At 34.6% G+C, this 27,168-nt stretch overlaps 1 protein-coding gene across 2 annotated transcripts in view; it reads right to left on the bottom strand.

The window, feature by feature from the left end:
• The window catches only part of wnk4b (WNK lysine deficient protein kinase 4b), a 108,842-nt gene that overhangs the window by 32,374 nt on the left and 49,300 nt on the right, over positions 1 to 27,168 (bottom strand). For both annotated transcript variants that reach the window (XR_015480704.1, XM_087244303.1), the window contains exons 4-6: positions 26,643 to 26,800; positions 2,718 to 2,806; positions 56 to 275 (exon numbers count right to left, since the gene is read on the bottom strand). Coding sequence is in view for 1 of the 2 variants with exons in the window: in XM_087244303.1 (XP_087100429.1) it covers positions 56 to 275; positions 2,718 to 2,806; positions 26,643 to 26,800 (467 nt within the window). In the remaining variant the exon portion in view is untranslated. The remainder of the gene's footprint in view (positions 1 to 55; positions 276 to 2,717; positions 2,807 to 26,642; positions 26,801 to 27,168) is intronic.

Raw genomic sequence — 27,168 nt, 5'->3', positions numbered from 1 at the left:
TATTTTTGCTCATTTGTTTGGGAGTTGAATGATTAGCGGATATTTGGGATCTCACCATCTCCTGAGCCACCTCCTCCGGGACGTCCTTGTAGAGTTCAAACAGGAACTCAATGGCATTGTTGTCCTTATATTTGCCATGAAGCTTCTTGGTGTCGTCCATTCGAAGCCATAATTTAAGGCCAGACTTCACCATGTCATCTTCCTCAGCCAGTTCAACATGGACACCATTATTCTCCTGGAAGAAGGTGTGCTCTAACAGGTCCTGGATGGTGTACCTAAATAAGGAGACAATTCCAAGATGTAGAAAACCAAAACTCCCAAATTCTCTTGTTGTTTTGAAAATGATCTCCCTGTTAATGTAAACTCTAGAACAGGGGATCCCAAACTCGGTCCTGGACGGCCAGTGTCCTGCAGAGTTTAGCTCCAACTTGTAGCATAGAGTTAATTAAATCAACACAATTAATCATAAGAAAAACCCTGCTACTGGATGTAGTGAATCACTACGAATAGCCATTGACCAAGAGCTTCACATAATGGCTGGGTGACATTAAATGGATTATTATTCAGCCAGAAATGTGTTAAGCTGAATTAATTACACCCTTTTAAGGATATTTAAGTAGAACAAAAGCAGGGAGATTGAGTGCCTCGGGGGGAGAACAGGTTGGTTGCTAAAAGAAAACTGAATTGAATGAGGTATTTGCAGATACAGTACATAAATGAACAATCTAGAGAGCAGCCAACAGAAATAAGAATGTTAACTATAGGGCAGGGTTAGGGAACCTATGGCTCGGGAGCCACATGTGGCTCTTTGACCAAAAATATGTGGCTTTCCATTTGTCTCTCTTCAATAATATTTTAAAGTTTAAAAAAAAATTATAAATGTCATTAGAAATCAGTTTCCTGTTGAAAATACAATTACGATTCCCTTTATATTGTATTTTCTAAAGCAAAATGATTAAGAACTCAGTTAACAAAAGGACTTTTTAACCAATACACAAATGTGGCGCTGTGGTTTAACTTGAATCTCAACATAAATAAAGGGCAAGCAACTTACATTTCTATGGTAACCTCACACATGTAAATTCAAACAACATTCTTGAGAGGCGATGGCAAAAAGAACAAAAAATCTATAAATTGTTCATTCTTCATATATTGTGATATGTCATTTTTGTTTATTTTTGAGTTGTGCATGGACATAAATAAAGGTTTTGTTTATAAATAAATATAGATTTTGTTATATATATATATATATATATATATATATATATATATATATATATATATATATATATATATATATATATATATATATATATATATATATATATATATATACACATACACATCCCCAATGTCTCTTTAAAAAAATCATAAATGGCTCTTTGCTGAAAAAAGGTTCCCGACCCCTGCTATAGGGTTTGAAATTACCTTTTTTTACTCACTGGCCAGCCATTCAGAACTTTTCATGGTCAAAACAAAATGATCAGAAATACCAGATCTCTAGAATTCCTTAGAATTTAAACAATATTATTTGTCTCCAAAATTAATGTTTTATGGTAAACATGCTAAGCATTAGCGGCCAGTCCAAAACAATACAGGTAAAAGTTCACTTCAATAATGAACAAAGTAAAATCAATGGCTTTAGATTAAGATACTTAAAAACAGCCGAGACAAAAGGGACAAATAATAAGACAAGAGATATTCTATATTATTGCTGTATATATAATTTATAGTTCCCAGAGATGGGTTGCGGCTGGAAGGTCATCTGCTGCGTAAAAACTTGCTGTATAAGTTGGTGGTTCATTCCGCTGTGGCGACCCCGGATTAATAAAGGGACTAAGCCGACAGGAAAATGAATGAATGAATGAATGAATGAATGAATGAATATAATTTATAAATACTTTATTTTACCCCAACAGAGTTTTTGCATCTGTCATCTCGTTTTACGCCTGAACAACTAAATGAATGCTTATGTCTATTTACTGTAACTGATTGTATTTTAACTACATTACAACAACAATGCTGTGAAAGGAACCTTATGAAATTAAAAATAGACATTGACCTTTCACCGGAAGTTTATCGACTGAAAAGCACTAACTGTCCATATAGCCCATTGTACAAAATAATATGTTTGTTTACTATAACGCACTAGGTAATATCTATATTTTTATTTTACATGATAACATTACATGCTAATGAAATTAATAGAGGGCTGGATAATGTTAGTATTGCAACCCTGATCAGGGGCAGAATGGGACAGTATTTTGACCCGGGAAAAGTTATTGAAGGTCAGGTCAAATTAAGGGGGGTGGTGGGTGATTGAGAGCGCAATTTGGGGGGGCAAACCTCTCCTTTTAACTAGTGACCCAAAGCCCTCTGACTCCACAGGGCTCATGATAAACAACCCAGGGGGAAAAGTGTTTTTGACTGTGACTCTGTTGATCCTGTAACCATGTGTCAACTGATCAATGCAGGGCGGAACAGAAATATCAACTAGTGCAGCTGGGTTAACATAGTGCAGGGCTCTCTGAGGAGTCTCTGAGCTATTGTTGAAAAGCCAAGAATCTGTGTATTGTTGTTTTAATGTGCACACAGTAAAAACCTGTCTGGCAGGTGTTAAAACATTATGACGGCTGCTGGCGCACATACATGCTTTTGTACTCCTTTGGTTAAAGATTTTCCTGTTTGTTAAACGACCTTGTAGACATTATAGTTACCTTTCGTCTTTGTTCATCCGGATGCATCCCTCAATGATCTCTTTCAGCTCGGGAACTTTAACTTTGTAGAAGCTGTCTGGCTTCATGCCCTGAGAGAGCAAGAGAGAGGTTGGGGGAGGAGAAAAGTGGAGGAAAATTAATTTTAGATACTGGAAATGTCACAGGTGTCATTCACTCAGATGGACTGCACTCAACGCTTTAATGGAAACAATTTTGTGTAGAGAACACGGCAGAGTGGGTTTACTCACACAAAAAAAATACATCCACCATTTTTTTTTACACAAAATCACAAGGCATGTTAAGAGATCTCTATGTTTTTGTGGAAATGTTATTCATGCCCTGCAAAAAAGCCATAAGTTACTTTAAAAGCAATAAGTTGAAGTTACTTAAAAAACTGAGTAAACCCATTGACTATTAAGTTGACTTCATTTATTATAATTATGGCATACAGTTCATTTACTGTACTTAAAAATTTAAGGCAGCCAGTTTATTCACTTTTATATTAAGTAAATCAATGAATCACTTTTTGCAGTAAGAAATTATTAAACCAGGTCTGAAATCATGGCAACACTTTAGTTTGAGTAACAATTCACACTATTGACTACTGGCTTATTACCTGCCTATTATTAAGATATTAACGGTTTATTAGCATAATTAGCAAAAAGTCTCAGTTAATGGTTTGTTAATAGTGTGAATTAGTATATAGTGTAAATAGCAGTGAACAAAATAACATTAGAAAAGTGCAGTACTGTCCAAACTGGGCAAATACTTTAACAAATGTGAATGTGGTGTTGTATGTACAGTTGAAGTCAGAATTATTAGTCCCCCTTCGTTTTTCTTTTTTAAATATTTCCCAAATGATGTTTAAAATGTTCAAAGTTTGTCTGATTATATTTTTTCTTCTGGAGAAAGTCATATTTGTTTTATTTCGGCTAGAATAAAAGCAGTTTTTATTTTTTTAATAACCATTTTAGGGTCAAAATTATTAGCCCCTTTATATATCTTTTTCGATAGCCTACAGAAAAAAAACACTGTTAAACAATAACTTGCCTAATTACGCTAACCTGTCTAGTTTACCATAATAACCTAGTTATAACCTTAACCTAGTTAAGCATTTAAATGTCACTTTAAGCTGTTTTGAAGTGTCATGAAAAATATCTAGTCAAATATTATGTAATGTCATTATGGCAAAGATAAAAAAATATCAGTTATTAGAGATGAGTTATTAAACTATTATGTTTAGAAATGTGTTGAAAAAAATCTTATTTCTGTTAAACATTAATTGGGAGAAAAATAAACAGGGGGGCTAATAATTCATGGGGTCTAAAAATTAATAGGGCTAATAATTCATGGGGTCTAATAATTAATGGGGGCTAATAATTGTGACTTCAATTTTAATAGTAAGGATACTGTATTTACACAGTCTTACATTTTTGGCCTTTAAGTGAAGAATTAACAGAAACGTTTACAGCATTTTCAGATGAAATATTTACAGATATTTCACACAAATTAGAATTTCATAGCAGGTGGCTCTTATTTTGCCAACACTTGGTCTGCATATTCTGAACCTGATGTAATAATTGTGATTTAGTTTTAATTAGTGTGCAGAAATTTAAAATGTAAATAATTTGTGGTATTCCATAATCTATAACTCTCAGAAAAAAGGTACACAGTGGTACAAATAATGTTCCTTGAGGAATGGTTTTGTACTTTTAAAAAAAAATTGTACCATATGTTACAGAAAAGACCTCTTATGATAATGTTCTGTACATTTAATAGTACAACTGAAATGAAGGTAAACAATTGTTCTCATATAAGGTACAAAAGTGTCACAACCCCTTTATTACAATATCTATTCACCTTATTCTCCGCCGATGAGTGGGCGCTGCCATTTGAATCTTTTTGGCTTGAGACTTCCGGTCTTATTCACTTCCATTCATTTTTTTGACGTTAAAAACTGCTCATTACGCTGCATGATGTTGCAATTTTATATTTTCTTCTTATATTATTCTACTTGGTCTGTATAGTCATGCAGACATTTGTTTGTAGAGCAAGTAGTTTGACTGTTTTCTGCCGTTTATTATTCCTAGTCATTTCTCCCATAAGCGACTGAATCGGAAGTTCTAAGACAATCGCGAAAACAGGCAAACTTCCGCATTTTAGAATAAGGTCAATAAAAATAAATATGACTGGAAAGGCAAAGTGATTTTATGAATAATTTTCACATCAAAATATGGATCATCATTTAAAAGTATAAGTTTAAAGAAACTCATAAACATTATTTATTAACTTCTATAATACAAAACCAATGGTAAAACATAAAACTATAGGTATAGTAAACTAAACATTTAAGGCCTTTTAAATAAATGTATGCTAAGCATTTTGACACTGTTAAGGTACAAAGTGTCTTGTCACGATGGTGGTATCTTTATGGATCAGATTTGTACCTAATGTACAATACTGTATATGCAGGTTTTAAACAACAAAGGTACATTTTGGTTTCCCATGGAAATCATGTCCATAAAGGTACAAAGTAAACTGCAATGGTTCAAATTTGTTTCCTTGTCTTAAGTTACAATTCTGTGCCTTAAAAGGTACTGCCCTAGTGACAAGGGTTTGTACCTTCTTTGGTACAACATTGTACCATTTTTTCTGAGAGTGTACAGTGGTCAAGAGAGCTTAATGTGTTTCAGTTTAAGAAAACGCATGCGATTACAAAAAACACCAGCAAATTAAGAAAGGATTTTCATCTGTTTGACAGCACAACTCGCATACATAAAAAACGTGCTGCACTTTCCCAAAACGCAAACAAATATAAAAATGTCTGTTTTTTTTCACAACATTTACAAATAAAAGAGAACACAATGGAAATGTATCAAGAGGACCCTAAAACATGACAGACGCTTAAGCGAAATGTTTATAATGATGTGACTAGTGCTTAGTGAAGTTTGAAAGGTCTTTGAAAAGTCCGTTTTTTGTGTTTGTTTGTTTGTTTGTTTATTTATTTTAACATCCTAATTCCCTTGTCTTTGTATTTTGTTAGCCTAAATAACCATAACCTAAAGAGAGAGGTCTGTGATGTTTTAGGGTCTCCTTGAAACATTTCCATTGTGTTCTGTTCTATTTGCAAGTGTTTTGAAAATATGCAGCACGTTTTTTTGATTTGCTTGCGTTGTGAGGATTTGCAACACATGTGCTGTCAAACCGATGAAGATCTTTTCTAAATTTGCTAGTGTTTTTTTGTAATTGTATGCGTGTTCTTAAATTGCAGCATGTTGAGCTCTCTCAGCCACTGTAATAATCAATTTGAAATCACAAATTACACAGCAGTGGTGCATTAAACTGTCTGTAATGTGTAAAAGTAATTTTATTCTAGATTACACTAGATAGATTGTAGGGTAAGAATCCTATTTTGTTGTTGATATTGTATTGAAGAGTTTGTTCAATAGTATTGAACATGCTCTATCCAGCAGCGTTCAGCATGTTAAATAAGTCAAATGCTCAATGACCCAAACATCATTCTGAACCAGATATTGATGTTTGTGTGTGACTTTTGCAAAGATGCTGAAGTGCATTCCAATATTACATACATTACATACAATATTATTTATTTTGTATAATTACTATGCTGATTTCTGTTTTATAATGCCATTATGTTTGATAAGCATTGCACAGAAAATGCACATTTTACAAAAAAAATAAAAAATAAAATCTTTGGTCACTTTTTCTTGATGTTCCGTTTGTTGAATTTAAGTTACATTGCATCTATATGCCAACTAATTCCTTTACATTATAAGTAAACTCTTAGGTTAAGGTTAGTCTAAATCAATATGTATTTGCAATTTGTATTGTATTTGTATTTATTATAGTCAGTTAAATGTGTGTTGAATGTCTGTATCAACAGATATTAAGCTGACAGTCTACTAATACTCAACTGAAGCATCAAAATAAAGTGTTACCAAGTCCTTAAACTTGCATTGAATTGAGATCTAATGTACAATTTAAATGAGCTCCATAACAACAGTTTTTATATAAAGTGCATTTTTGGTCAACACAGCACAAACGCACAGTACGTTCAGTTCTTCTGGGCTAAACAGACCATATTAACAGGGTTATCTGTTGGGCAGCTAATGACAGAGAACAGACGCCATATTGTGAAAAAACATCGATCACACAAGACATGCTTTGTTTGACATGGTGGGTTTGCCTGTTTACACATTTAACCATTTTTTCAAGTCTCAGTAGGACATTACAACAATTGGACACTCACAAACACAATTTTGATAAATAAAAAGAACACTTTGGATACTTTTAATGATTGATTTCAATAAGAACAGCTTCTAGAAAATATGTGCATTTTTTAAAAACTACTGTTTTCCTAGAAGAACCATCTGGTTTTCATTTAAATGATAAGAAACCTAATTCTTAAAACCAAGGAAATGCTGGTTTCACAGTCCATCTCCTCTGCTAAGTGGAAAAGCAAAATTAAGTAAAGCTCTCATTCAGGAAATGTGAGGCACACTGAAGAAACAGATGAGGTGAAAACCACAAAATTGCAATGCTGAGGACATTTTCAAATTACTCCCACTTTAGAACCAGCTTATTGAAGGTAAAAGTCCTCACGAGCAAACTCAAAGCCATAAACTACAGTTCAAATCCATCACATCATCACTTTAAACAGTGTTCTTGGACTGAAAACATCATAGAGGAAAGCAATGACGCAACTTCAGTGTACTTCCAGCCAGGCCTGATGCCATACGCGCATTGCGAAAGACAATATGGAGCAGATCCATGCTGCTGTTGGACAGAACATTCTTGTGGCAACGGCAGCAAGCTCAATTCTCAGAGGTGCCCAGAAAATACAGAAAAGAACTTGTTGACGCAGCCAGGACGCTTTGGTATTGCTTGTACAGATAATAGGCCCATTGAATGTTGCGATGGAAAGAAAAGCAGAAAATACAAAACAGAGGTGCAATTCAGCGTAAAGGGGGTGGAGTGGCATGAAGTTCTCACCCCTGAAAACTGCTTCTGTCTGAGGCACTGATCTAATAGGCTTTCAGGTGGCATACAAATAAGGTTGTTGAAAGGGCTTAGATGGGTATATGTGAATGATTTATCACTAGTCAGGCGTCTAATGATGACATCAGTCTTTTCAGGAGACCCCTTGAGACCATGAAGCAAAGAACCCAAATGCCCAAGTTTGTTTAACACTCTGTTAATAAACTCTTTTCTCTCTCTTCTGAGAAAAATAAAGCGCCTCAGGTTTCTTAGAGCTCTCAAACTACAGTATAAGGGCTGATTTATACTCGACGTGCTCACTAGTTCACTTGAGTCTGTGCAGCGAATGTGACGTCATCACAGCTTTTGCGGAAGCTTGCTTTGGTTATTATTTCAGCTGGCAGAACGCACTAAATTTTTGGAGACTCGAGCGAAGAATTTGCACAGCGCCATGTTTTAGTTGAGTTGAATTTGAATCACTTTGAAGAGATTTTGTCTGAAACAGGTATGCCTGTACAGACATCTTTATGTTCCGTCCATGCGTGATCATAGGGATAACTAGATGACCGATAATTCTTGGCTAGAAATTGCAACAGCCGTGGGAAAGGAGAACGTTTTTGTGTAAAATCTGCAAAAACTTGAGAGATAAGTTTTTAAAAACTAGCCAGACACTAATATGTAAATTGTGGAATGGGCTAAATTTAAACAAACAAACAAACAAACAAACAAACAAACAAACAAACAAACAAACAAACAAACAAACAGTATGCTTGTGTTTGATTTTCTGTAAATTATTTAGCAAACAATATGTAAATTGTGGAATGGGCTAAATTTAAACAAACAAACAAACAAACAAACAAACAAACAAACAAACAAACAAACAAACAGTATGCTTGTGTTTGATTTTCTGTAAATTATTTAGCAAGGTAAAACAGTGCTTTTTCCCCTATTTCTTTAAATCACCAGACAGAAATATATCAATATGTATTACAGTTTGTAGACTACTATATCTGATAATAATATTTAGACTGCTATATACTGTGTGATATACATTTTTATGCATTGATTCATATGGAGATATAATAGCTACTGTTATTGGCTATATGAAAAACCTTTAGAACCTTTATCCGTCTGATTTTAAGGTGGGTTTCTTTTGACTACCCCCTGTCATTTTAAAGAATACTTCAAATGGCAAACAGGTCAAGTATAAAAGCCTCATTCGTTTTGCGAGGTGTGCGCGCACTTAGCGGAGGTGCACCATGTGGCTCTAGACGAAAGTACAATTCAGCCTTAACACACTGCAACTTGCTGCATATCTACAATAGTCTGACGTGGAGATTTTGGAGAAACTATTTAGTTTAACTGTTTACCAAAAACATTGACAATAGCCAGGTTTCCAACTTAAATGAAATTCTTTCAATGTTCGCCAATAAAGTCCAAAAAGTAAATAAATGAGTGCATTTGAGTTTAAGGCCCTGTTTACACTAATACGTTTCAGTTTTAAAACTAAAACATAATACGGTTTTATGTATTATGTTAATACATATACGTTTTGCTACGGTTATGCCTTCTATACACACTACCCCAGAGTTAAGTTTCGAAAACGGAGCGTTTTGAAAACGCTGTAGAGGCAGTTTTGCATAAAGGCAAGCAATCGGTCAAACATCGGTGTACGTGGTTGCATAAATTAATAGGTATATTAACCTATATTTGCGCTTGGCCAAAACACGTTACCTGAGAACAAGTAGGCTAATAGATTCAGTAGGCTAATAGATTCAAAAGAAAGACTGTGAAAGTGACTGTGATCCTTGATGAACCATGAAAGGCAAGTCAACAGCTGTAGGCATTTTAAGAAAAAACAAAAAACTTCTGACACATTGAGGTCTTGTGAAGTGAAACGATTGGACAATTAAATAAATTTAACATTATTTACAACATTATTAACTTTAATTCCCACTTGCAACTTGCATTTTATGAATCACTTAGACAGCAGAAAAGGAGTCAGAGACTCTCCTAGAACCACAAAAGCTTTTTGTAGTAAGTCCATATTTCTTTGAGTCAAAACTAAGCTTCTGACCACCCGCAGTTCTACACATAAAAGTTTTTAATACTGTTTGCTTTTTTGTTTTGTTTTTTGGAAAAACAGAATTGCTAGTCAGGCGCATTTATTCAAGGAGACTAAATAGCCTAATTAAAAACAATCAAAGTGACAAGCTAGACTAAATACCAACCAGCTGGACGAGCTTAAACCAGGTAAAACTAGCAAACCTTCTCAGCCCAGCAGCAACAACATGACTTTAATTTCTACTCTGCACCTTTTTCTCTCTCTTTCTGCTCTCTCACCAATGCCTTAGGGAATGTTCCTTACCTCACATTTACGCAAAAAGCTCAACATTACATTCAGCTAAATAAGCTACAGCCATTACGTACTAGTGAATTGAAACCAGACATAATCTCTTTTATATAAAGAGTCGCACATCTTCTTTGGAGACCTCTCTAAATCAAAGACAACGACAGTATTCGCCTTATATTTCACGCACGAGTGGGTGCATCCATTTGAATTTGTTTGGCTCAAGACTTCCGGTCTCATTTACTTCTATTCACTTCTCGTTCTGCTTCTTAATGTTGCAAACTAATATTTTCCTATTATATTATTCTACCTTTTCTGTATAGTCATGCAAACACTTGTAGAGAAAATAGTTTGACCATTTTCTGCCATTTAACACTACTAGTCAAATCACCCATAGGCAACTGAATCGGAAGTTCTAAAGCAATCGCAAAAACAGGCACTCTTCTGCGTTGAAGAATAAGGTCAATACATACACTATAATGTTTCATGAGTGAATCTCAGAAATTATTGTTGAGGGTTTGGATAGAATACTTTCAGAAACATCACAGCAATAGTCAGGCTTCTTGCAGATTTGTTACCTGCTCTTTTGAGCAAAGCAATTTTACAGTGACCAAACACTCAGAGTCATTGAGTTGAATTAACCGTCTCAGCAGAAGCATCGTGTTCTGTTTATGTGTGAAAGCTGTTTCACACACCATGCTCTTGAAAGTGTTGCCATTTCCATTTATTATAACCAATGCTTTTTAAACATCTTTAGGCTTAAGTGATCCAGTTTATGGAGTTAAAAATGTGGCAGAATAAGGTCAGGTTTTGGTATGTGGCTTATTTATTTAAATAATGTAAACATTTGGGCATTAGTTTATAGGAGACTTGTTCTTGTTTGCATTTTTTCTGGCATCAGGTACCTCATTTCACATAATGAACAGTCAGATCTGCAATAATTAGTTGTTTAGTTCACTTCTGCAAACACATTTTTTTTTTTGTAAATGCAATTGTCAGCCCCTGATTCACTTGGTAATTATAGTTGTCACTCCTTGTAAATTACTAAACAGCTTATTATACATTACATTATTAAGCACTAAAATCCAAACTGCCATCCAAATTCTACTGCAGTTTGTATATGACTAAAAATCTAACGTTTTGCCCAAATACTTGCAGGATCAAATGATGTGAACTATACTAGAATGCCTTATTTGATTACACTTCACAATGAAGTTCAATTTGTATCACATTAAAATGATTGTACCATTACCAATGATGTCATTGAATGTTGCGTCTTGAATTAATTTAATTCCATTAATGAGTTAAGTTAATAAAAAAACTCTGAGTTACATATAAATATTGCTGTTTAAGTGTTTATACACAATACATTTATGTTTATTTTGAACTTACTGCAAGTAGTTAAAATTGTAGTTCAATTTACATTAACAGATATTAAGGTATCACTTTATATTAAGTGGCCTTGATTGCTTGATTGTATGTACTTACAATTAAATTAATCATTTGGTACAATGCACTTATGTACAAGCATGTTTCACATTTGACTTATATTAAAATATATATCTGCATGTATTTACATCTATCATATATTTCTGTAATTATATGTATATGTACAAAGTTGACCTTTTCCTTACACCTTAAACCAGAGATGCCCAAGGTAGTTGGCCCAACATCCCATCTGAGAAAGAGTGAGAGGATGGAGAGGGTTTAAAAGAGACCACCATTTGTAGTATGACATAACCCTTTTTTGTTTGTTTGTTTTACTACAAAAAGCAAACTGAAATGAAATGTTTCAATGTTGTAAATAAATTAAATTTTTAAAAATGCAAAATAATGTCACCAACGCAAAGAAGACTAAGCAGACATCGGTAAGCAAATCAAGGAAAAACTAGAGGAACTCCATTCTGTTATAAATGAGATTGTTTTTTTACTGTAATAAGTTCATTATCAAATATTATGTATTATATTATTATTAAATGTTAATATGACGCAATATGTTCGAGTTATTGTTAAATATTATAAAATAAATTAGGAAATTAACCATGGTAAATATATTTACATTCAGCCCACTAGCCGCAATCAAGTTTGGTTTTTGGCCTTTCATAAGAAAATGTTTGGGCACCCCTGCTTTAACCCATTTTTAAACCTGCTGTATCCATACCCCCAAACCCTTACCCATATCCTACAGTACCTCAATATAATCATAGAGTAGGTGTTGTACAATATAATATAAACATAGTAAGTACATTGTACTTTTAATGGAAATACCAGGTAGGTAAGGCCACTTAATATATATCTTGTGACCAAAATCAATAATACTTGCTGTGAATGTCTTTCAAATCAATAATGCATGCTAGTTAATGCCTTAACAAGTGTTAACTAAATAAAAATTGTTGCAAATAAATTTTAAATTTCACTCGTTTTTATACCTCAAGAGTCGTCTTAATAATTAATTTGGCTGTTAAACATCTGATACTTTCATGACAGAACAAAAAGACTCCCTTACATTTAGTGAGCTAATAACAACAACGTCAAATCTGAGCTTTATGATTTCCTGCTTCAGCCACTGTCAGTACGAAAACACCAAAGCAGAAATGAAATGACCTTTTCTCCAAGGACAACAGACAGATATGCCAACATTTCTGGCTGTCAACAGTACATTCACACTTGTTTGTGAGCCAAACTGTAAGCTTCACAGACAAAATGTGCTGAACTCAAATCACGAATGTACATAAACAAGAACATGCTACCAAACAAACGTGTTCACTGCCTCTGAATGTGGTGGTTTACATGAAAACCTTCACTCACGAGCCCTGTGATTAGGGTTGATTAGGGTGGTAAGATCTTTGTTCATTTCACAGCTATGAGTCATTATAAGGTTTACGCTCAAGCAAAATCAATAAATCAACCTGAAAGCTTTTGATTGCACTAAAAAGGCTTGATTTTTTTCTTCTTCTCGCATCTCGGCTAATTGTCCACAATCATCTTGCTACAGTGTTTACCTCAAGTATAATAGAAAAGCTTTTATCTCTGCTGGACATTTAACAGGTTAGGAGAATGGGATAAATTCATGTGCCAAAACAGCAAGGCAATACATTTCTGTAAAAACATTACATGTGGTTTAGTGCTCGTAGTATTTCAATGTAATTGGCTTTCAGAATAGTTTGAAAAGATGGTTTAACCTTCATGATATTCTAATTCTGTATTACTTTTAACTTCTGCGGAACAAAAATGAAGATAATATGCACTAAAAATGTCAAACAAAGGAAGTCAGTGTGGTTTCTAAACAACGTCTGCTTCCATTTCATGAGCAAAACTTGTTAATTCATTCTTCAAAATAACATCTGCTGTGTTTGTTAACTTATGGTTCAAGCAAAACATTTTCATCGATACTTACACTGAGAGAAATCAAATACGTAACTCAGTGGCCTGTTGTGAGAAGCCAGTTGAACAAACTTTGAGTTGACGAAATAAAATAAAAAAAAACAAACAAACAAAAAACCATTCTCTGTTAACTCTGTGTTCAATCCAGAGTTCGTGAATAACTCTGCATAATGAATAACTCTGCATAGTGTTCATCTGAAAGTGTGACAACAGCCAATCAGATGAATCATGGAGGACGTCAGTTTGGGCTCATTTCTTGCTCAAGCCAGCACAATACATTTCAGTGTTTAAAAAGATTGAAAGGTTTTGTTGTTTGAAAAATAATGCATTTATATTAATGTACAAGACAAAAATAAACACAGCTGATTTTGTGAAAGCAGCTGACATAAAATATGTGACTAGTAAATCCATTGACAACAGCTCAAAAGACATACATTGTTTAATGACTTTACATAATTATATTTATAAATAAATGTATGTGTGAATATTTAGTTTGTTTATTATTAATTGCCAATTAAAACATGCAACAATACATAATATAATTGATTAATCATTATTATTTAACATAACAAAATTGTCTCAATGTATTTTTTAAATGGCTTTAAGTCAGCATGAACAAGAAGTTGACTTTTATTTTTCAGTATGACAACATGTTTCTAACTGAAACTGAATATTGAGTAGGAGGTGTTTTTTTTTAGTTTTTCTCCTCCTTTTTAACTTGCATCACAATAACTTTTGGAGGGGCGTGGCTAAACATATTAAACTCAATCCATCAATCTGACCTCATCAGTGACAAAATTTTACTTTTAAGTGAATTAACTTGTAGACCTTTAAGGCTGATTTATACTACCGAGTCAAGTGATCGGCATGACCCACGGAGCCTGCCATGGGCGTAGACATGCATTTATACTTCTGCATGCTGTTTGTGTAGCTCTGCAATAACACTTCCGAAACGCTAGCTGGCAGCAAGTTTTTATGTTCCTCTGTGTGTGTTTCTTCGCTGGTGTTTTGTTTTCTGAATGCTACCCTAAAAATACAAATAGCTCAAACTCACTTATTCAGAAGCGGGAACCAGCAAACGTGCAACAACTTTAATCATAAGGTAAAAACTAAACAACATATATATAACCATTTCTATTAAGAGTGTAACCTGAAAACTTGCCTGGATGGAAACTGAAATCAGCTTCACGCATCAGGCGTCCAATAGTATCTGGATGCAGACTTGTATTTGCAAGCTGTGACTGCATATCCCAGAAATGCACTGTCGGACACAAAGCACTCAATGGAGCTAGTGATATCACTGTGAGGGGTAAGGGTAGGTCTGGCCATTAAAAGCATCGCATGCAGCTCAACTTGATCAACCACATAGAGTCTGCATCCAGACCTCTCTCCAGGTCTCTGGTGCTGTTAGTGCCATACAGCTAATTTGGTAAAGACCACATGTTTCAATGACATCACTGGCTCCACAAAGACGAACAAACATAATTAACATTGAATCTAGCCTTAATTCTCTCTGAGTGTTTCCCTCTCGTTCTGCATGTCCCTCAATTAACAAAGGATAAACTAGGGGCCATGTACGGAAAAGAACAACAAATCAGGTAAACTTAGCTAAAAATACATTCAAAATAATGACATTTCATCAAAGTTTTCTCCGTGTTTGTGTAGGCAGATAAGGAGACGATGTGCCCACGGTCTAATTATAGAAATTCTCGCAGAGATGTTACACAAGCTTTTTGCCCTCCTAATAACATGCACATTAGTAAGTTTGATACTAACGCCTCCACAACCTCCAGAGAACAGATCTGTCCCCATGGCAATACAGGACCCAGTTTCACGTCGAAGAGAAACTAATTGTATTACATTTAATCAGCTGGATCAGTGACAGCTACAGCATTGCATTACTACAACAACCGAGATCCATCACAGAGCAACCTGAAATCGCAAGAACAAAGTCTTGTTTGTATTTATTTTTACATTGTAAATTTTACAATGTACATTACATTTTGCTTATATTTAAAATGATATATAAAAAACTCTTTCCCATTCACATATTAGAAAATTATTTTGCAGTGTTTGCATCTCATTTACTGCACTGAATTCATTCAAATAAAATTAAAATATTATTTATTTCAAGTTGATGTTTGAAAAAGCATCTAAACAGCTTTGCAATTTGTGATTTTTTATGAATAAAAGATTTCTTAAAAATAGGTTCATCGTTCTCATGAACTCTATCTCGTGTTTAGTTTCATCTTGTGGAGTAGTAGGCATCTTGTCACACCCCAAGTATGAATCATAACGAGTTATTGTGTAATGACATTATTTATCACACATGATTTATATGGCAGTAGCTTACTATGGCAAGGGAGAAGGCCGTGAGTAATTAAAACGCTCCTACTTCTGTAAAGCAGATAACTGTGGACAATTCAGTGCTTGTGAGTTTGCTAGGAAAAAATGAAAGCTGAAACTCTCTCTCTCTCTTCCACTCTCTGTGGCCTCTTTTGACTTGCTGGCGTGTTTGTGAGGTAACTTTTTTTCTTCTCCCTCGGCTGTTACAACAAACGTTATTTTTGTAACAACCGAGAGACGGGATAAAACCTTAAAACTTGTGGATCCAAACATGAGCGTGTCTGCAGAGCAGGTTTTCTCCACCACGTTGCCATCTATAATGGATCAGCTGATCGCTGCGGTCGTTTAACATCAATGTCAGTGTCACTGTCTGCTGAACAGCACCAGAGCCACACTGACTGTTACTGTGCGTTCACACCAAAGGTCGTAAGAGTGTCAAAGGTCACTCTGGCCAACCTGGCGGCAACGCTGCTGCCTTCATCTCCAGTAGCGAGAGCGTCACAATTTGCTACATTGATCTCGTATTTAAAGGGGCCTTTGCAGCATTTCATACCAGTTACATAAAACATGCTTTCTAGCGTAAAAATGTTGCACACTTTTTATTAAATTCATTTAACAATGGAAAATCAAGTTGCACATGGTGTGGCTTTGCTCCACTTAATTATCCAATGTGTCCATATGTCTGAAATATCCTGAAGCAATACTGTTTTGTACTGTCACAAGATTTCCAATTTTTTAAAAGTACATATAAATATATATATATATATATATATATATATATATATATATATATATATATATATATATATATATATATATATATATATATATATATATATATATATATATATAATAACATTAATGCACAACAGTAACTCGGCAGTAACTTTTTAATGCATGTTCCTGTAAGAAAACATTGCAAATAATTGGATAATCAAACCCTTGGGAACAACTGTGTTCAGAACCAAAGTTAACAGTGACTGTTCTTTGGACTCCTCTCAAGCGGTGGACTTCTACATTCTGATTGCTTACCCCCGAACCGCTCATTACCATAAAGTTGACTTGATTTCAACTAACCTCGACGCCAAACACCGGCAAAGACGTGCCGCGCTGCTCCTCACCGTCGGCTCCCATTGAAAATAAATGACTTCTGCCTAATTTGACGCTCTCGCTGCTTTTGGTGTGAACGTAGTCAAATAACTTATTATTGTATTAAATACGTATTAGAGAAGTATTTAATTATTGTTTGTTTAATTTTGTTAAATTTTATTAAAATTAACATTAAACAAAAATTATATTATAAACTTGTCTGTGTGTATTATAAACAATATAATAGTACATTATTTGAATTTAACAAAAATACTAATATATACATTTATTTGCATTAAAATACTTTTATTAATGTTGTTCTTTTTTTAAATGACAGGATGCGACACCCAAAGGCTGTTATTTGTTAGGAATGAGACACGGGTGGTTCTTCTTTAGATAATAATGACTTTAGCAGCGAAAAACAATGATAGGTTATGCAATAAATAAGAAGCCGCATTGCTATAGCAACCCTAAAACACCAAGAAAACGCAGTGCACAACAACACAAGTATTTTAAGTGCAAGGGCAATGGTTCATAAAGTTGCGCTTGAGGGCCCACCCTCTCAGCCCTATCTGAAAAACAAACACGGTGAGATAGAAGATTGTGTTTGCTTGTGTTTATGCATTTAACACTCAGAAATATTGAAGCTTATCCTCAATCCTCGAAAAAAACATGTGTTTTTGCCAATGTGCACAAATAGAAATGGATGGCTGAGGGGAGACTGTAGTTACAGCAGGCATAAAGTATTCAGTGTCTTAAATGCTTTTTTAGATTATAAATGCAATTGAAAAATTAAACCCAACAATTAGGTATTTCCATATTTGTCTCCAAACTGGGTTGAAACCTGGGCTGACTCAATGGGATTTTCATTTTAAAAGGGTTCAGTCCCCAGTGAGGCTATAATTGAAAAGTAATGATAATAAACAAATAGAAATTAAATTTATGGACTAACGGAGTAGGGTTTTTCACAGTGTTGCATAGACATGCATGATATTTCAGTACTGAATAAGTCAAGTCTTCTCATGTTCCTGATTTCCAACACAAACACGTTATATATGTATATTATTACACGTTATTTACAATTGCAATTTACAAAATACAACTGCAAATTGCAAGTACAAATTCATGATCAAGTACATTTATTTTGTTTCCAAAAAAGAGAGAACTTTTGTATATTTAAATATTTGCTTACAATTATACTAATATTCGCCATCAAAATGCCATTAAAAGTGATAAACGTATGTCAAAAGCAAACATTTACACACAAAATGGCATCCAAGTGGAGCTTTGAGGCACCATGTTTTTATTTTTTATTTTCTTTTTAACTCAACTGTCAGTAATGAAATGCACAGGATTGTGAGATATCAAGTGCAGCAAAGAACACATGTATACTGCCTAAGTAAATTGTTCAGAAGAGAGTTCCTTCTTAGAGTAAGTGAAGCAGAATTTGTATTCGGACATGTCTTGATGCCTTCCTGTCTTGGAATGCAGCCTCCCAAGGTAGCATTTTAGAGCTTTTGTACGCGCGCAGCCAAAAGATAATGATTTCATCCTTCATCAAAGGCTACATTCTTTTGAAAACTGATTGTTCCACATGATATTTTGTAAACTGTATCTATGAAAACGATATTATAAGAACTATCAATAAAACATTGTTTCTGTTCTGTACTGCCACTGTCTGTAAAGTGAAGAATGAGCTTAAGCAAGAGGAGGAGCCAATGTGAAATTTAAAGGGGACTGAGGCGATCATTAACTCATGTCAATCACTTGAATTCAATAAAGCATTCTATTTAAGTTAATCACTAAATTTTTAATCAAAGCTGAGTAGAAATATAGGGAAGGTAAAGTCCTAAACACACCACCTTGGTGCTCCCTATGTGTGCTTCCAAGAAAACATATTTGAAAGCCGCTGTTCGTCTTTCTAACTGCTTTAGTTTTTTAACATATCTCAAACATGCATGCGCACACTACACAGTTGGTGTATAAAATAAATTGTCATTAAAAAAACTAACATTTATCAAAATTGATTGTTTTAACAAGACAATCCATCCCTTAAATAAATTATTTTATTTTTAATTGTTTTTAACACAGATTTTTTTGTGAGCGCCAAATCACCATATTAGAATTACTTGTAAAGGATAATGTTAAAATTGTTGCTGCAAATAACTAATCTATTCCATCACATGATTTAATTCCATTTTAAAATGCTAAAATACAGTAAAATAAAATCATTTTTATTTTATTGCTGTATTTTTAATCCAAATTAAAATTTTGTTATTCCCATACAAATAAAAAAATGCATAAGAATCTAAATGATTGAGTATAGTAAGATGTAAAAACTAGAGGTGCACCAATTTGGAATTTTTGACCAATACCGATAACCGATAACTTGGTGGTTTTGGAGGTCGATAGCCGATATGTTAGCTTCGCGATATATTGTTTATAAAAATAAAAATATCAATATTCTCCATGTTTGCAAACATATACATTGAACAGCTGATTTTATTTTAGAATCTTACCTCCAGAAAAGTTTGAACTTATCTCAGAACTTTATTAATTAACTATTATTTTCTATGGCCAACTCTTTTATATAAATAAAATATGCCACCAGACAAAAAAAGCACAAATGAAACAACCAAGTCACTGAACATTAACAATCAAAACACCTGTAAATAATTTTTTAAAAGTCAGCCAAAGTTAGCTAGCATGTTAAGTAAATTAACCAGCAAGCATAATACATCTTTCACACTTTTATCAGCTTAAAGATATCAGTTTAATTTTGGTATCGAACCGATGAGGATAACATTACAAATATCATTTATTGCCCGATAAGGCCACTGATATATCATGCATCCCAAGTAAAAACACAAACAATTTTAGATATAGAAATAGAACTTATAGCTATAAAAATTAAGACCAATACAAAAAATTTTAAATATTAGATATGAAAAATACAGCTATACAAAATAGATCAAAATAAAAAAATGACCAAATCCTACCTATACAACACAACATCGAAAACATAGAAGTGTTTCTAATAAAGTGCCTGGTGCATATAGAGAGACAGTGGTGGACTGGAACAGTATTTTCACCATATGACCTCAACCTGGGGGTTGGGTTGATTCACGATTGACCATCAAGCCACAAGCAAATGTCCTGATGCTCCTTAAGGCCAGTACGCCCCTGTAGAGAGGAAAGACAGTATCCAACAGGTGGTTTGTCAAACCCACTCATCTGAACGAAGCACACTCAAAACTACACAATATATAGCCACGATATACTGTAACTATTTACTAAAAATTGTCCATATTGCTTCTATTCATTCATTAATTTTCCTTCAGCTTAGTCCCTTTATACATCAGGGTTCCCCACAGTGGATTGAACCACCAACTTATCCAGCAAATGTTTTATGCAGCGGACACCCTTCCAGCTGCAATTCAGTACTAGGAAACATCCATACACTCACATTAACACACATACACTACAGCCAATTTAGTTTATTCAATTCACAAATAGCGCATGTCTTTGGACTGTGGGAGAAACCGGAGTGCACCTAGAGGAAACCCATGCAAACATGGAGAGAACATGCAAACTCTACACAGAAATGCCAAATGACTCTAGTACTAGTACTCAAACCAATTACTTTCTTGCTGAGGAGACAGTGCTAACCATTGAGCCACTGTGTCACCCCCATATTGCTACTATTTTATTATTTATTATGGACTAACTGAATTTTCAATCAAATAAACAATTTTGGTAAGAATGAAGGAGATCTTTAAAACCTGAAAAACAAACAAACAAACAAACAAATATAAATAAATGTAATTTTGTCTCTGTAATGTGTGCTTCTGAAAACCTCATAAAAAAGCTACTGCCTTTGTAACTTCCTTTGCTCCAGGAACAACTGAACATTCCTTTTCCATCCCTCAAAAGGCTTATGCAGATAATAAAACCCGTTAGCAGTTTAAACAGAACAACTACAAACAACGGCATCATTCTTGCTCTCAAAAACACACCATGGGTCAAGCGCTTCCTCCACAGATCATGACCAGCGATTCACAAAACCCCACACTCTCAGCCTCTAGCGATACAGAGGATGATTTCCATTAACCCAGGGAAGTGTCTGGGTTAAATATGAATGTGGCTTTGAGACTAATTCTCTGATCAGCTGATGCTCGAGCACATGGTTCTACCTCCTTCGGGCTCCACTTTACCCCACTGAACTCATCTGCATCCCTCCCATGCTTGCCAGGGGGCGACGCATTGTTTGTGTCCACCTCTTAGGTCATGCATAACTAATACGCATGCGTTTATAGTAAAATAAATAACAGTCATAATAATGATTTATGACTGGCTCCTGTCTGCAGTGTGAATGGACATGCAAATGCAGACACAGTACCAGATACAAATGCAAATTACAGATGTACAAGATATAGACGCATGGGAAAAAAAAAAAAAAATCACCGTTTTATTCTGTATTTAGACTTTCTATTGTAAGTAATTGTTAAGGTCAGGCTCACACAAAAGGACTTTTTAAATGCAATTAAATTATTAAATCTATATTTATTACCAACAGAAGGATTTTTTTCAGAGATTAATCATGGAGCTAGATCAGTCTCAAAAATAATACAAAAACACATGCACAGCACACTCCACATTTACAAAATCTTATTAGTAAATTCAAAACATAATTCATAAATATGCAAATCCAATCCATGAATTTAAAATACAGTTCATAAATATGAAAAAACACAATTCATGAATTCAAAACACAATTCATAAAGGAACAAATCTAATTTGTAAATTGAAAACAGAATGTGAATTCACAAGTAAAAACCATAAATATTTGCCCAAAGGAATTGGATGTATGCATTTATGAATAAATGTATTTGAATTTACAAACTGTGCTTTGAAATTATACATTGTGTTTTGAATTTACAAATTGGATTTGCGTATTTATGAATTGTGTTTTGAATTTATGATTTGTAATTGCGCATTCATGAATTGTGTTTTGAATTTATGAATTTGGTTTGCGTATTTATGAATTGTGTTTTGAAGGTGACGCGGTAGAGGAGTAGGTAGTGCAACCACCTCACAGAAAGAAGGTTGCTGGTTCGAGCCACAGCTGGGTCAGTTGGCATTTCTGTGTGGAGTTTGCATGTTCTCCCCGCATTTGCGTGGGTTTCCTCCGGGTGCTCCGTTTTCCCCCACAAGTCCAAAGACATGCGGTATAGGTGAATTGGGTAGACTAAATTGTCCGTTGTGTAAGTGTGTGAATGAGTGTGTATGGATTTTTCCCAGAAATGGGTTGCAGCTGGAAGGGCATCCGCTGCGTAAAACATATGCTGGATGAGTTGGTGGTTCAATCCGTTGTGGAGATCCCAGATTAATAAAGGGACTAAGCCGAAAAGAAAATGAATGACTGAATTTAGTTTTTTTTTATTCATGAATTGTGTTTTGAATGTATTAATTGTTTTTGTGCATTTATGAATTGTGTTTTGAATTCATGAATTACATTTGCATATTTATGAATTGTGTTTTTGTGCATTTATGAATTGTGTTTTGAATTCATGAATTACATTTGCATATTTATGAATTGTGTTTTTGTGTATTTATGAATTGTGTTTTGAATTTACGAATTGGATTTGCATGTTTATGAATTGTGTTTTGAATTTATGAATTGGATTTGTGTATTTACAAAATGTCTTTTGTGTATTTATGAATTGGATTTGTGTATATATAAATTGGGTTTTCAATTCATGAATTGTGCTCTGTATTTATGAATTGTGTTTCGAATTTACCAATTGGATTTGCATATTTATGAATAGCATTTTGAATTCATGAATTGTATTTCCATATTTATGGATTGTGTTTAGTATTTAATAATTATATTTGCATATCTATGAACTTTGTTTTTATTTATGAATTGTATTTGCATTTTATTAATTGTGTTTAGAATTTACGAATTGTGTTTTGTGCATTTTTGAATTGTTTTGAATTTGTGGATTGGATTTGCATATTTATTAATTGTTTTGATTTTTATATGGCATATTTACGAATTGTGTTTTCAATTCATAAATTGTGTTTTACATTTACAAATTATATTTGCATATTTGTGATTTGTGTTTTAAATTTATAAATTGCATTTGCATATTCATGAATTGTATTTTGAACTTACGAATTGTGTATTTAAGAACTGTCTATTGGAATTATGAATTTAAATTTTGTAAATGTGAATTGTGTATGAATTGTATTTAGTAAATTTGTTATTTTTGATACTGATCTGGCTTCATGTTTTCTTCCCTTTTTTCTTAACCAGGCCTGCACACATTACACAGTTGTATCTGTTTGCATCAGAAGAAAACCAATTCGGTTTAAAATGCTGCAAAAAAATTGCAAAGAGATGCAATTTTCACTGTAGCGAGGTGTCATGTCTCTGTCTCTCCTTATCCTTATCACTGTGTGTTCTGGAAAATGGAAATGTCCTCTCCGATCAACCATGTAATTTCTGCTCGCCGACTTCAAAGGTAATAGCCACACATCCCACAAAGTCCCTCCGCTACTGTATGAGGAACAGCAGGACATAAGGTGACGTCTGGTTTGTCATGTCAGACACACAAATGACTGCATCCATTTAACTTATGCTTTCCTTCCTCTTTCCTTATCAGCTAAATCTGATACGGCCCGACCTTGACATAACACTAATCTGCGAGGAGAAAACAGGAACAAAACACAACCAAAGGACATGCTGACTGAAGACTGAATGGATGCAATGTCATAAACGCTTAACTGTGATATAGTACAGGAAAATATTATGTCCTTGAATGAGCTAGGAAATGAAGAGAAGACAAAACAGGTGTGAAAGCAGCTAATGCTAACTATGCTAAAAAGAGTGTAAGCTACAAACAAAACACAACCAAAGGGCATGCTGATTGAAGACTGAATGAATATATTGTCATAAACACTTAACCATGATATTCATTCATTCATTTTCTTTTTGGCTTAGTCCTTTTATTAATCTGGGGTGGCCAACTTTTCCAGCATATGTTTTCCGCAGCGGATGCCCTTCCAGCTGCAACCTATCACTGGGAAACATGCATACACAATCATTCACACTTATACACTGCGGACAATTTAGTTTATTCAATTCACCTATACCTGCATGTCTTTGGACTGTGGGGGGAAACCAGAGCAGCCGGAGGAAACCCACGCAAACATGGGGAGAACAAGCACATCCCCACAGAATTGTCAACTGACCGAGCCAGGGCTTAAACAAGCGACCTTCTATCTGTGAGGCAATCATGCTAACCACTGCGCAAACCGTGACGCCCCCTAACTGTGATATTGTACAGGATAATATAATGTGCTTGAATGAGCCAGGAAATGAAGAGAAGCCAAAACAGGTGCGAAATTACAAAGGCTAATGCTAATGATGCTAACAAAAGAGTATAAACTACAAACAATAATGTTGCAATTACATTTACATTGATTTTTTTTAGATTTGCATATGTTGTCTTTGACCGAGATTTGACAGAGATTGGATGGTTTATTCCAACATATGTTTTATACAGCAGATACCCTTCCAGCTGCAACCCATCACTGGGAAACATCCACACACTCTTGAATTCACACACATACTGTAAACAACAGGCAATTTAGCTTATTTACTTCATCTATAGCACATGTCTTTGGACTGTGGGGGAAACCAGAGCAAACGGAGGAAACCCACGCGAACTCTGAGAGAACATGCAAACTCCACATAGAAATGCCGAGGCCGAACCAGCGACCTTCTTGCTCTGAGGTGACTGCGCTACTCAGTGCGCCACCACACCACTACTTACTAAACAATGCCATTATTGTGTCAATTTACACTACAAAAACACAATTTTGCATGGTCATGCACGTTTATTATGTGTTTACTCTATAGACACGCACAAGTGCTTGACAACCAACAAACGGCGGACTACAGGACCAAAAATCCATGTAGTGTTTACTTACAAATTCATTCATTTTCCTTCGACTTAGACCCTTATTTTAAGGGGTTGCCACGATGAAATTAACCGCCAACTATTCTGGCACATGTTTGATGCAGCGGATGCCCTTCTAGCTGCAACATATTGCTGGGAAACACAAATACATTCTCGCATTTACACACACACTCATACACTATGACCAATTTTGTTTGTACCCAATTCACTTACAGTGCATGTCTTTGGACTGTGGGGTGAACCAGAGCAACCAGCAGAAACACAAACCAACATGGGGAGAACATGCAAACTCCAAATGTCAGCAATGCCAACTGGTCCAGCCGGGATTTAAACCAGTCACCTTCTTGCTGTGAGGCTACAGTGCTAGCCACTGAGCCACTATGTCACCTCATTACAAATGACATATAGCAATTGTAGTTTCATTTGAAAATTTATGAGAACAGTGATTGTTAGTTTTGGCAATGATGCCACTTGTATAAAAAATATACTGATTGTTGATGTGTAAACATAGCCTAAATCCACTATTACAGAAGCAGATAGGGAGCCTGCAGATTACATCAATATGAAGTTTGATAAATTAAAAATGGTTTCTTCAACATGTGTTGGCCATTAAAAACTTAATAAATGGGACCGAAATGATACTTGAGGTTCCAGGCAGAAAAAGAAAAATTAAATCAGGCAATTTTCCCACCAAAATAACAAATGCTCCTTTAGGGCTTCTGTATTCAACAATGCTGCTAGTGTTGTTCTAGATCTGTTTAACTGTGTGGTTTGTGGTGTGTATATTATTCCCCTTTACTTGCCTTTTAATGAATCATTGCTATAGAGAAAGTCTTGCCTTATGGAAGATATTGAAGAACTGTGCAACTCCATGCTCACCCAAGATTGTGGTTACCATTGCACGATATGAAATGATATATTGGAAGCAATGAGATCAACTTGAATTCCAGGATTAACCAGAAATTAAGTAAAGATCTGGTGCCATACAAAAAAAGCTCCATCTTGGTGGAGATACAGCTAAAGAGAGATGCATTAATTGTCCCCTCGTTGCAATGAAATGTCATCAAGAGCCTCATGAAGGCTGCACACAACCATAAGCAAACTTGTAAAGCTTTAGAGGTGATTTGAGGGAAGATAGCCATTGAAGTGCGCAATGGAGAGCTGAGAAACAATGTAGAGTTTCACAAAGCTAATTACACAAGCTTCAGTATGTGTGTTTGAAAGTGGAACTATTTGAAACTATAAGAACTATTTAATGGCATAATATTAAATGGATTGTTGATAATAATGTTATGTAAAAATTTTGGGTTTTTATGTTTTTTTTTTAGTCTTTGTTGTTATGGATTATTGTAATTTTGTCTGGTGTTCAATGGACCCCTGGAAGAATAATGGGGATCCTGATAAATAAATTTTAAAAAATAATAATAAAAATTAACAATTAACTTTATAATGAAAAGACAGTGCAGTCTGCTTTCATGGTAAATAATATAATAAATGCAGCCCAAGGCTATGACATCAAATTTAAAGAGACCAAACATGAAACACCATTTATTCACCCTCCACATGTTTCAATCTGTGAATTTTGTTTTCCTCTTAAACATAATACAAGATATTTGGAAGAATGTTGGGAAAAAAACAGCCATTGGCTTCCATATTATTTTTCCAACCTTCCAAGCTTTTCCAGAATATATTGTATAGTGCTTGTATTCATATATGTTATGCTACATTTTTTATACACCTTATATATAACTATGCAAAGGGTTGACTTACACTGGTGACTTTGCGGTAGATCTGTGCAGCGTTTTGGCACTCAGAGTATGGGTATTCTGATGTGGTCATCTCTAGGATGCACATGCCAAAGGCATAAACGTCCACAGCCTCGTCATATTTTTCCTCATACATCTCTGGAGCCATGAACTCGGGAGTTCCTGTGCATGAGCAAAAAATAATACCAATAAGTAAGGAGTCATTTGAAAGGTGAGTTTTAATCAAAGCAACAAAGAACATGGAGTAAAATAGCACAGCAATGATCCCAGAGCCACCAAATGTTTGAGATCTGACCTAATTTTAAAGTGGAAGATGTCCACAAACATTTAAGATCCTGAACAAGCAAACCTTGACACCTCAGGTCTGGGAACTTGAGCTATTGTTTAGGCTTGATGAACTAGGTCACACATTCTTTATTTATTCATGCCATTGAACTTCTAATCTGAGCGTGAACAGATCAGATTGTAAACCGTGTCAAACCAATGTTAAGCTAATGAGCTAACGTGATATATGCAGTAGCGCAAGTAGG

This window comes from Danio rerio, chromosome 3, assembly GCF_052040795.2.
Source record: "Danio rerio strain M-AB ecotype USA chromosome 3, GRCz13ab, whole genome shotgun sequence".
Classification (NCBI taxonomy): Eukaryota; Metazoa; Chordata; class Actinopteri; order Cypriniformes; family Danionidae; genus Danio; species Danio rerio.
The sequence above is the reverse complement of the archived record's forward strand: the minus strand, read 5'-3'. Positions and strand labels throughout refer to the sequence as shown.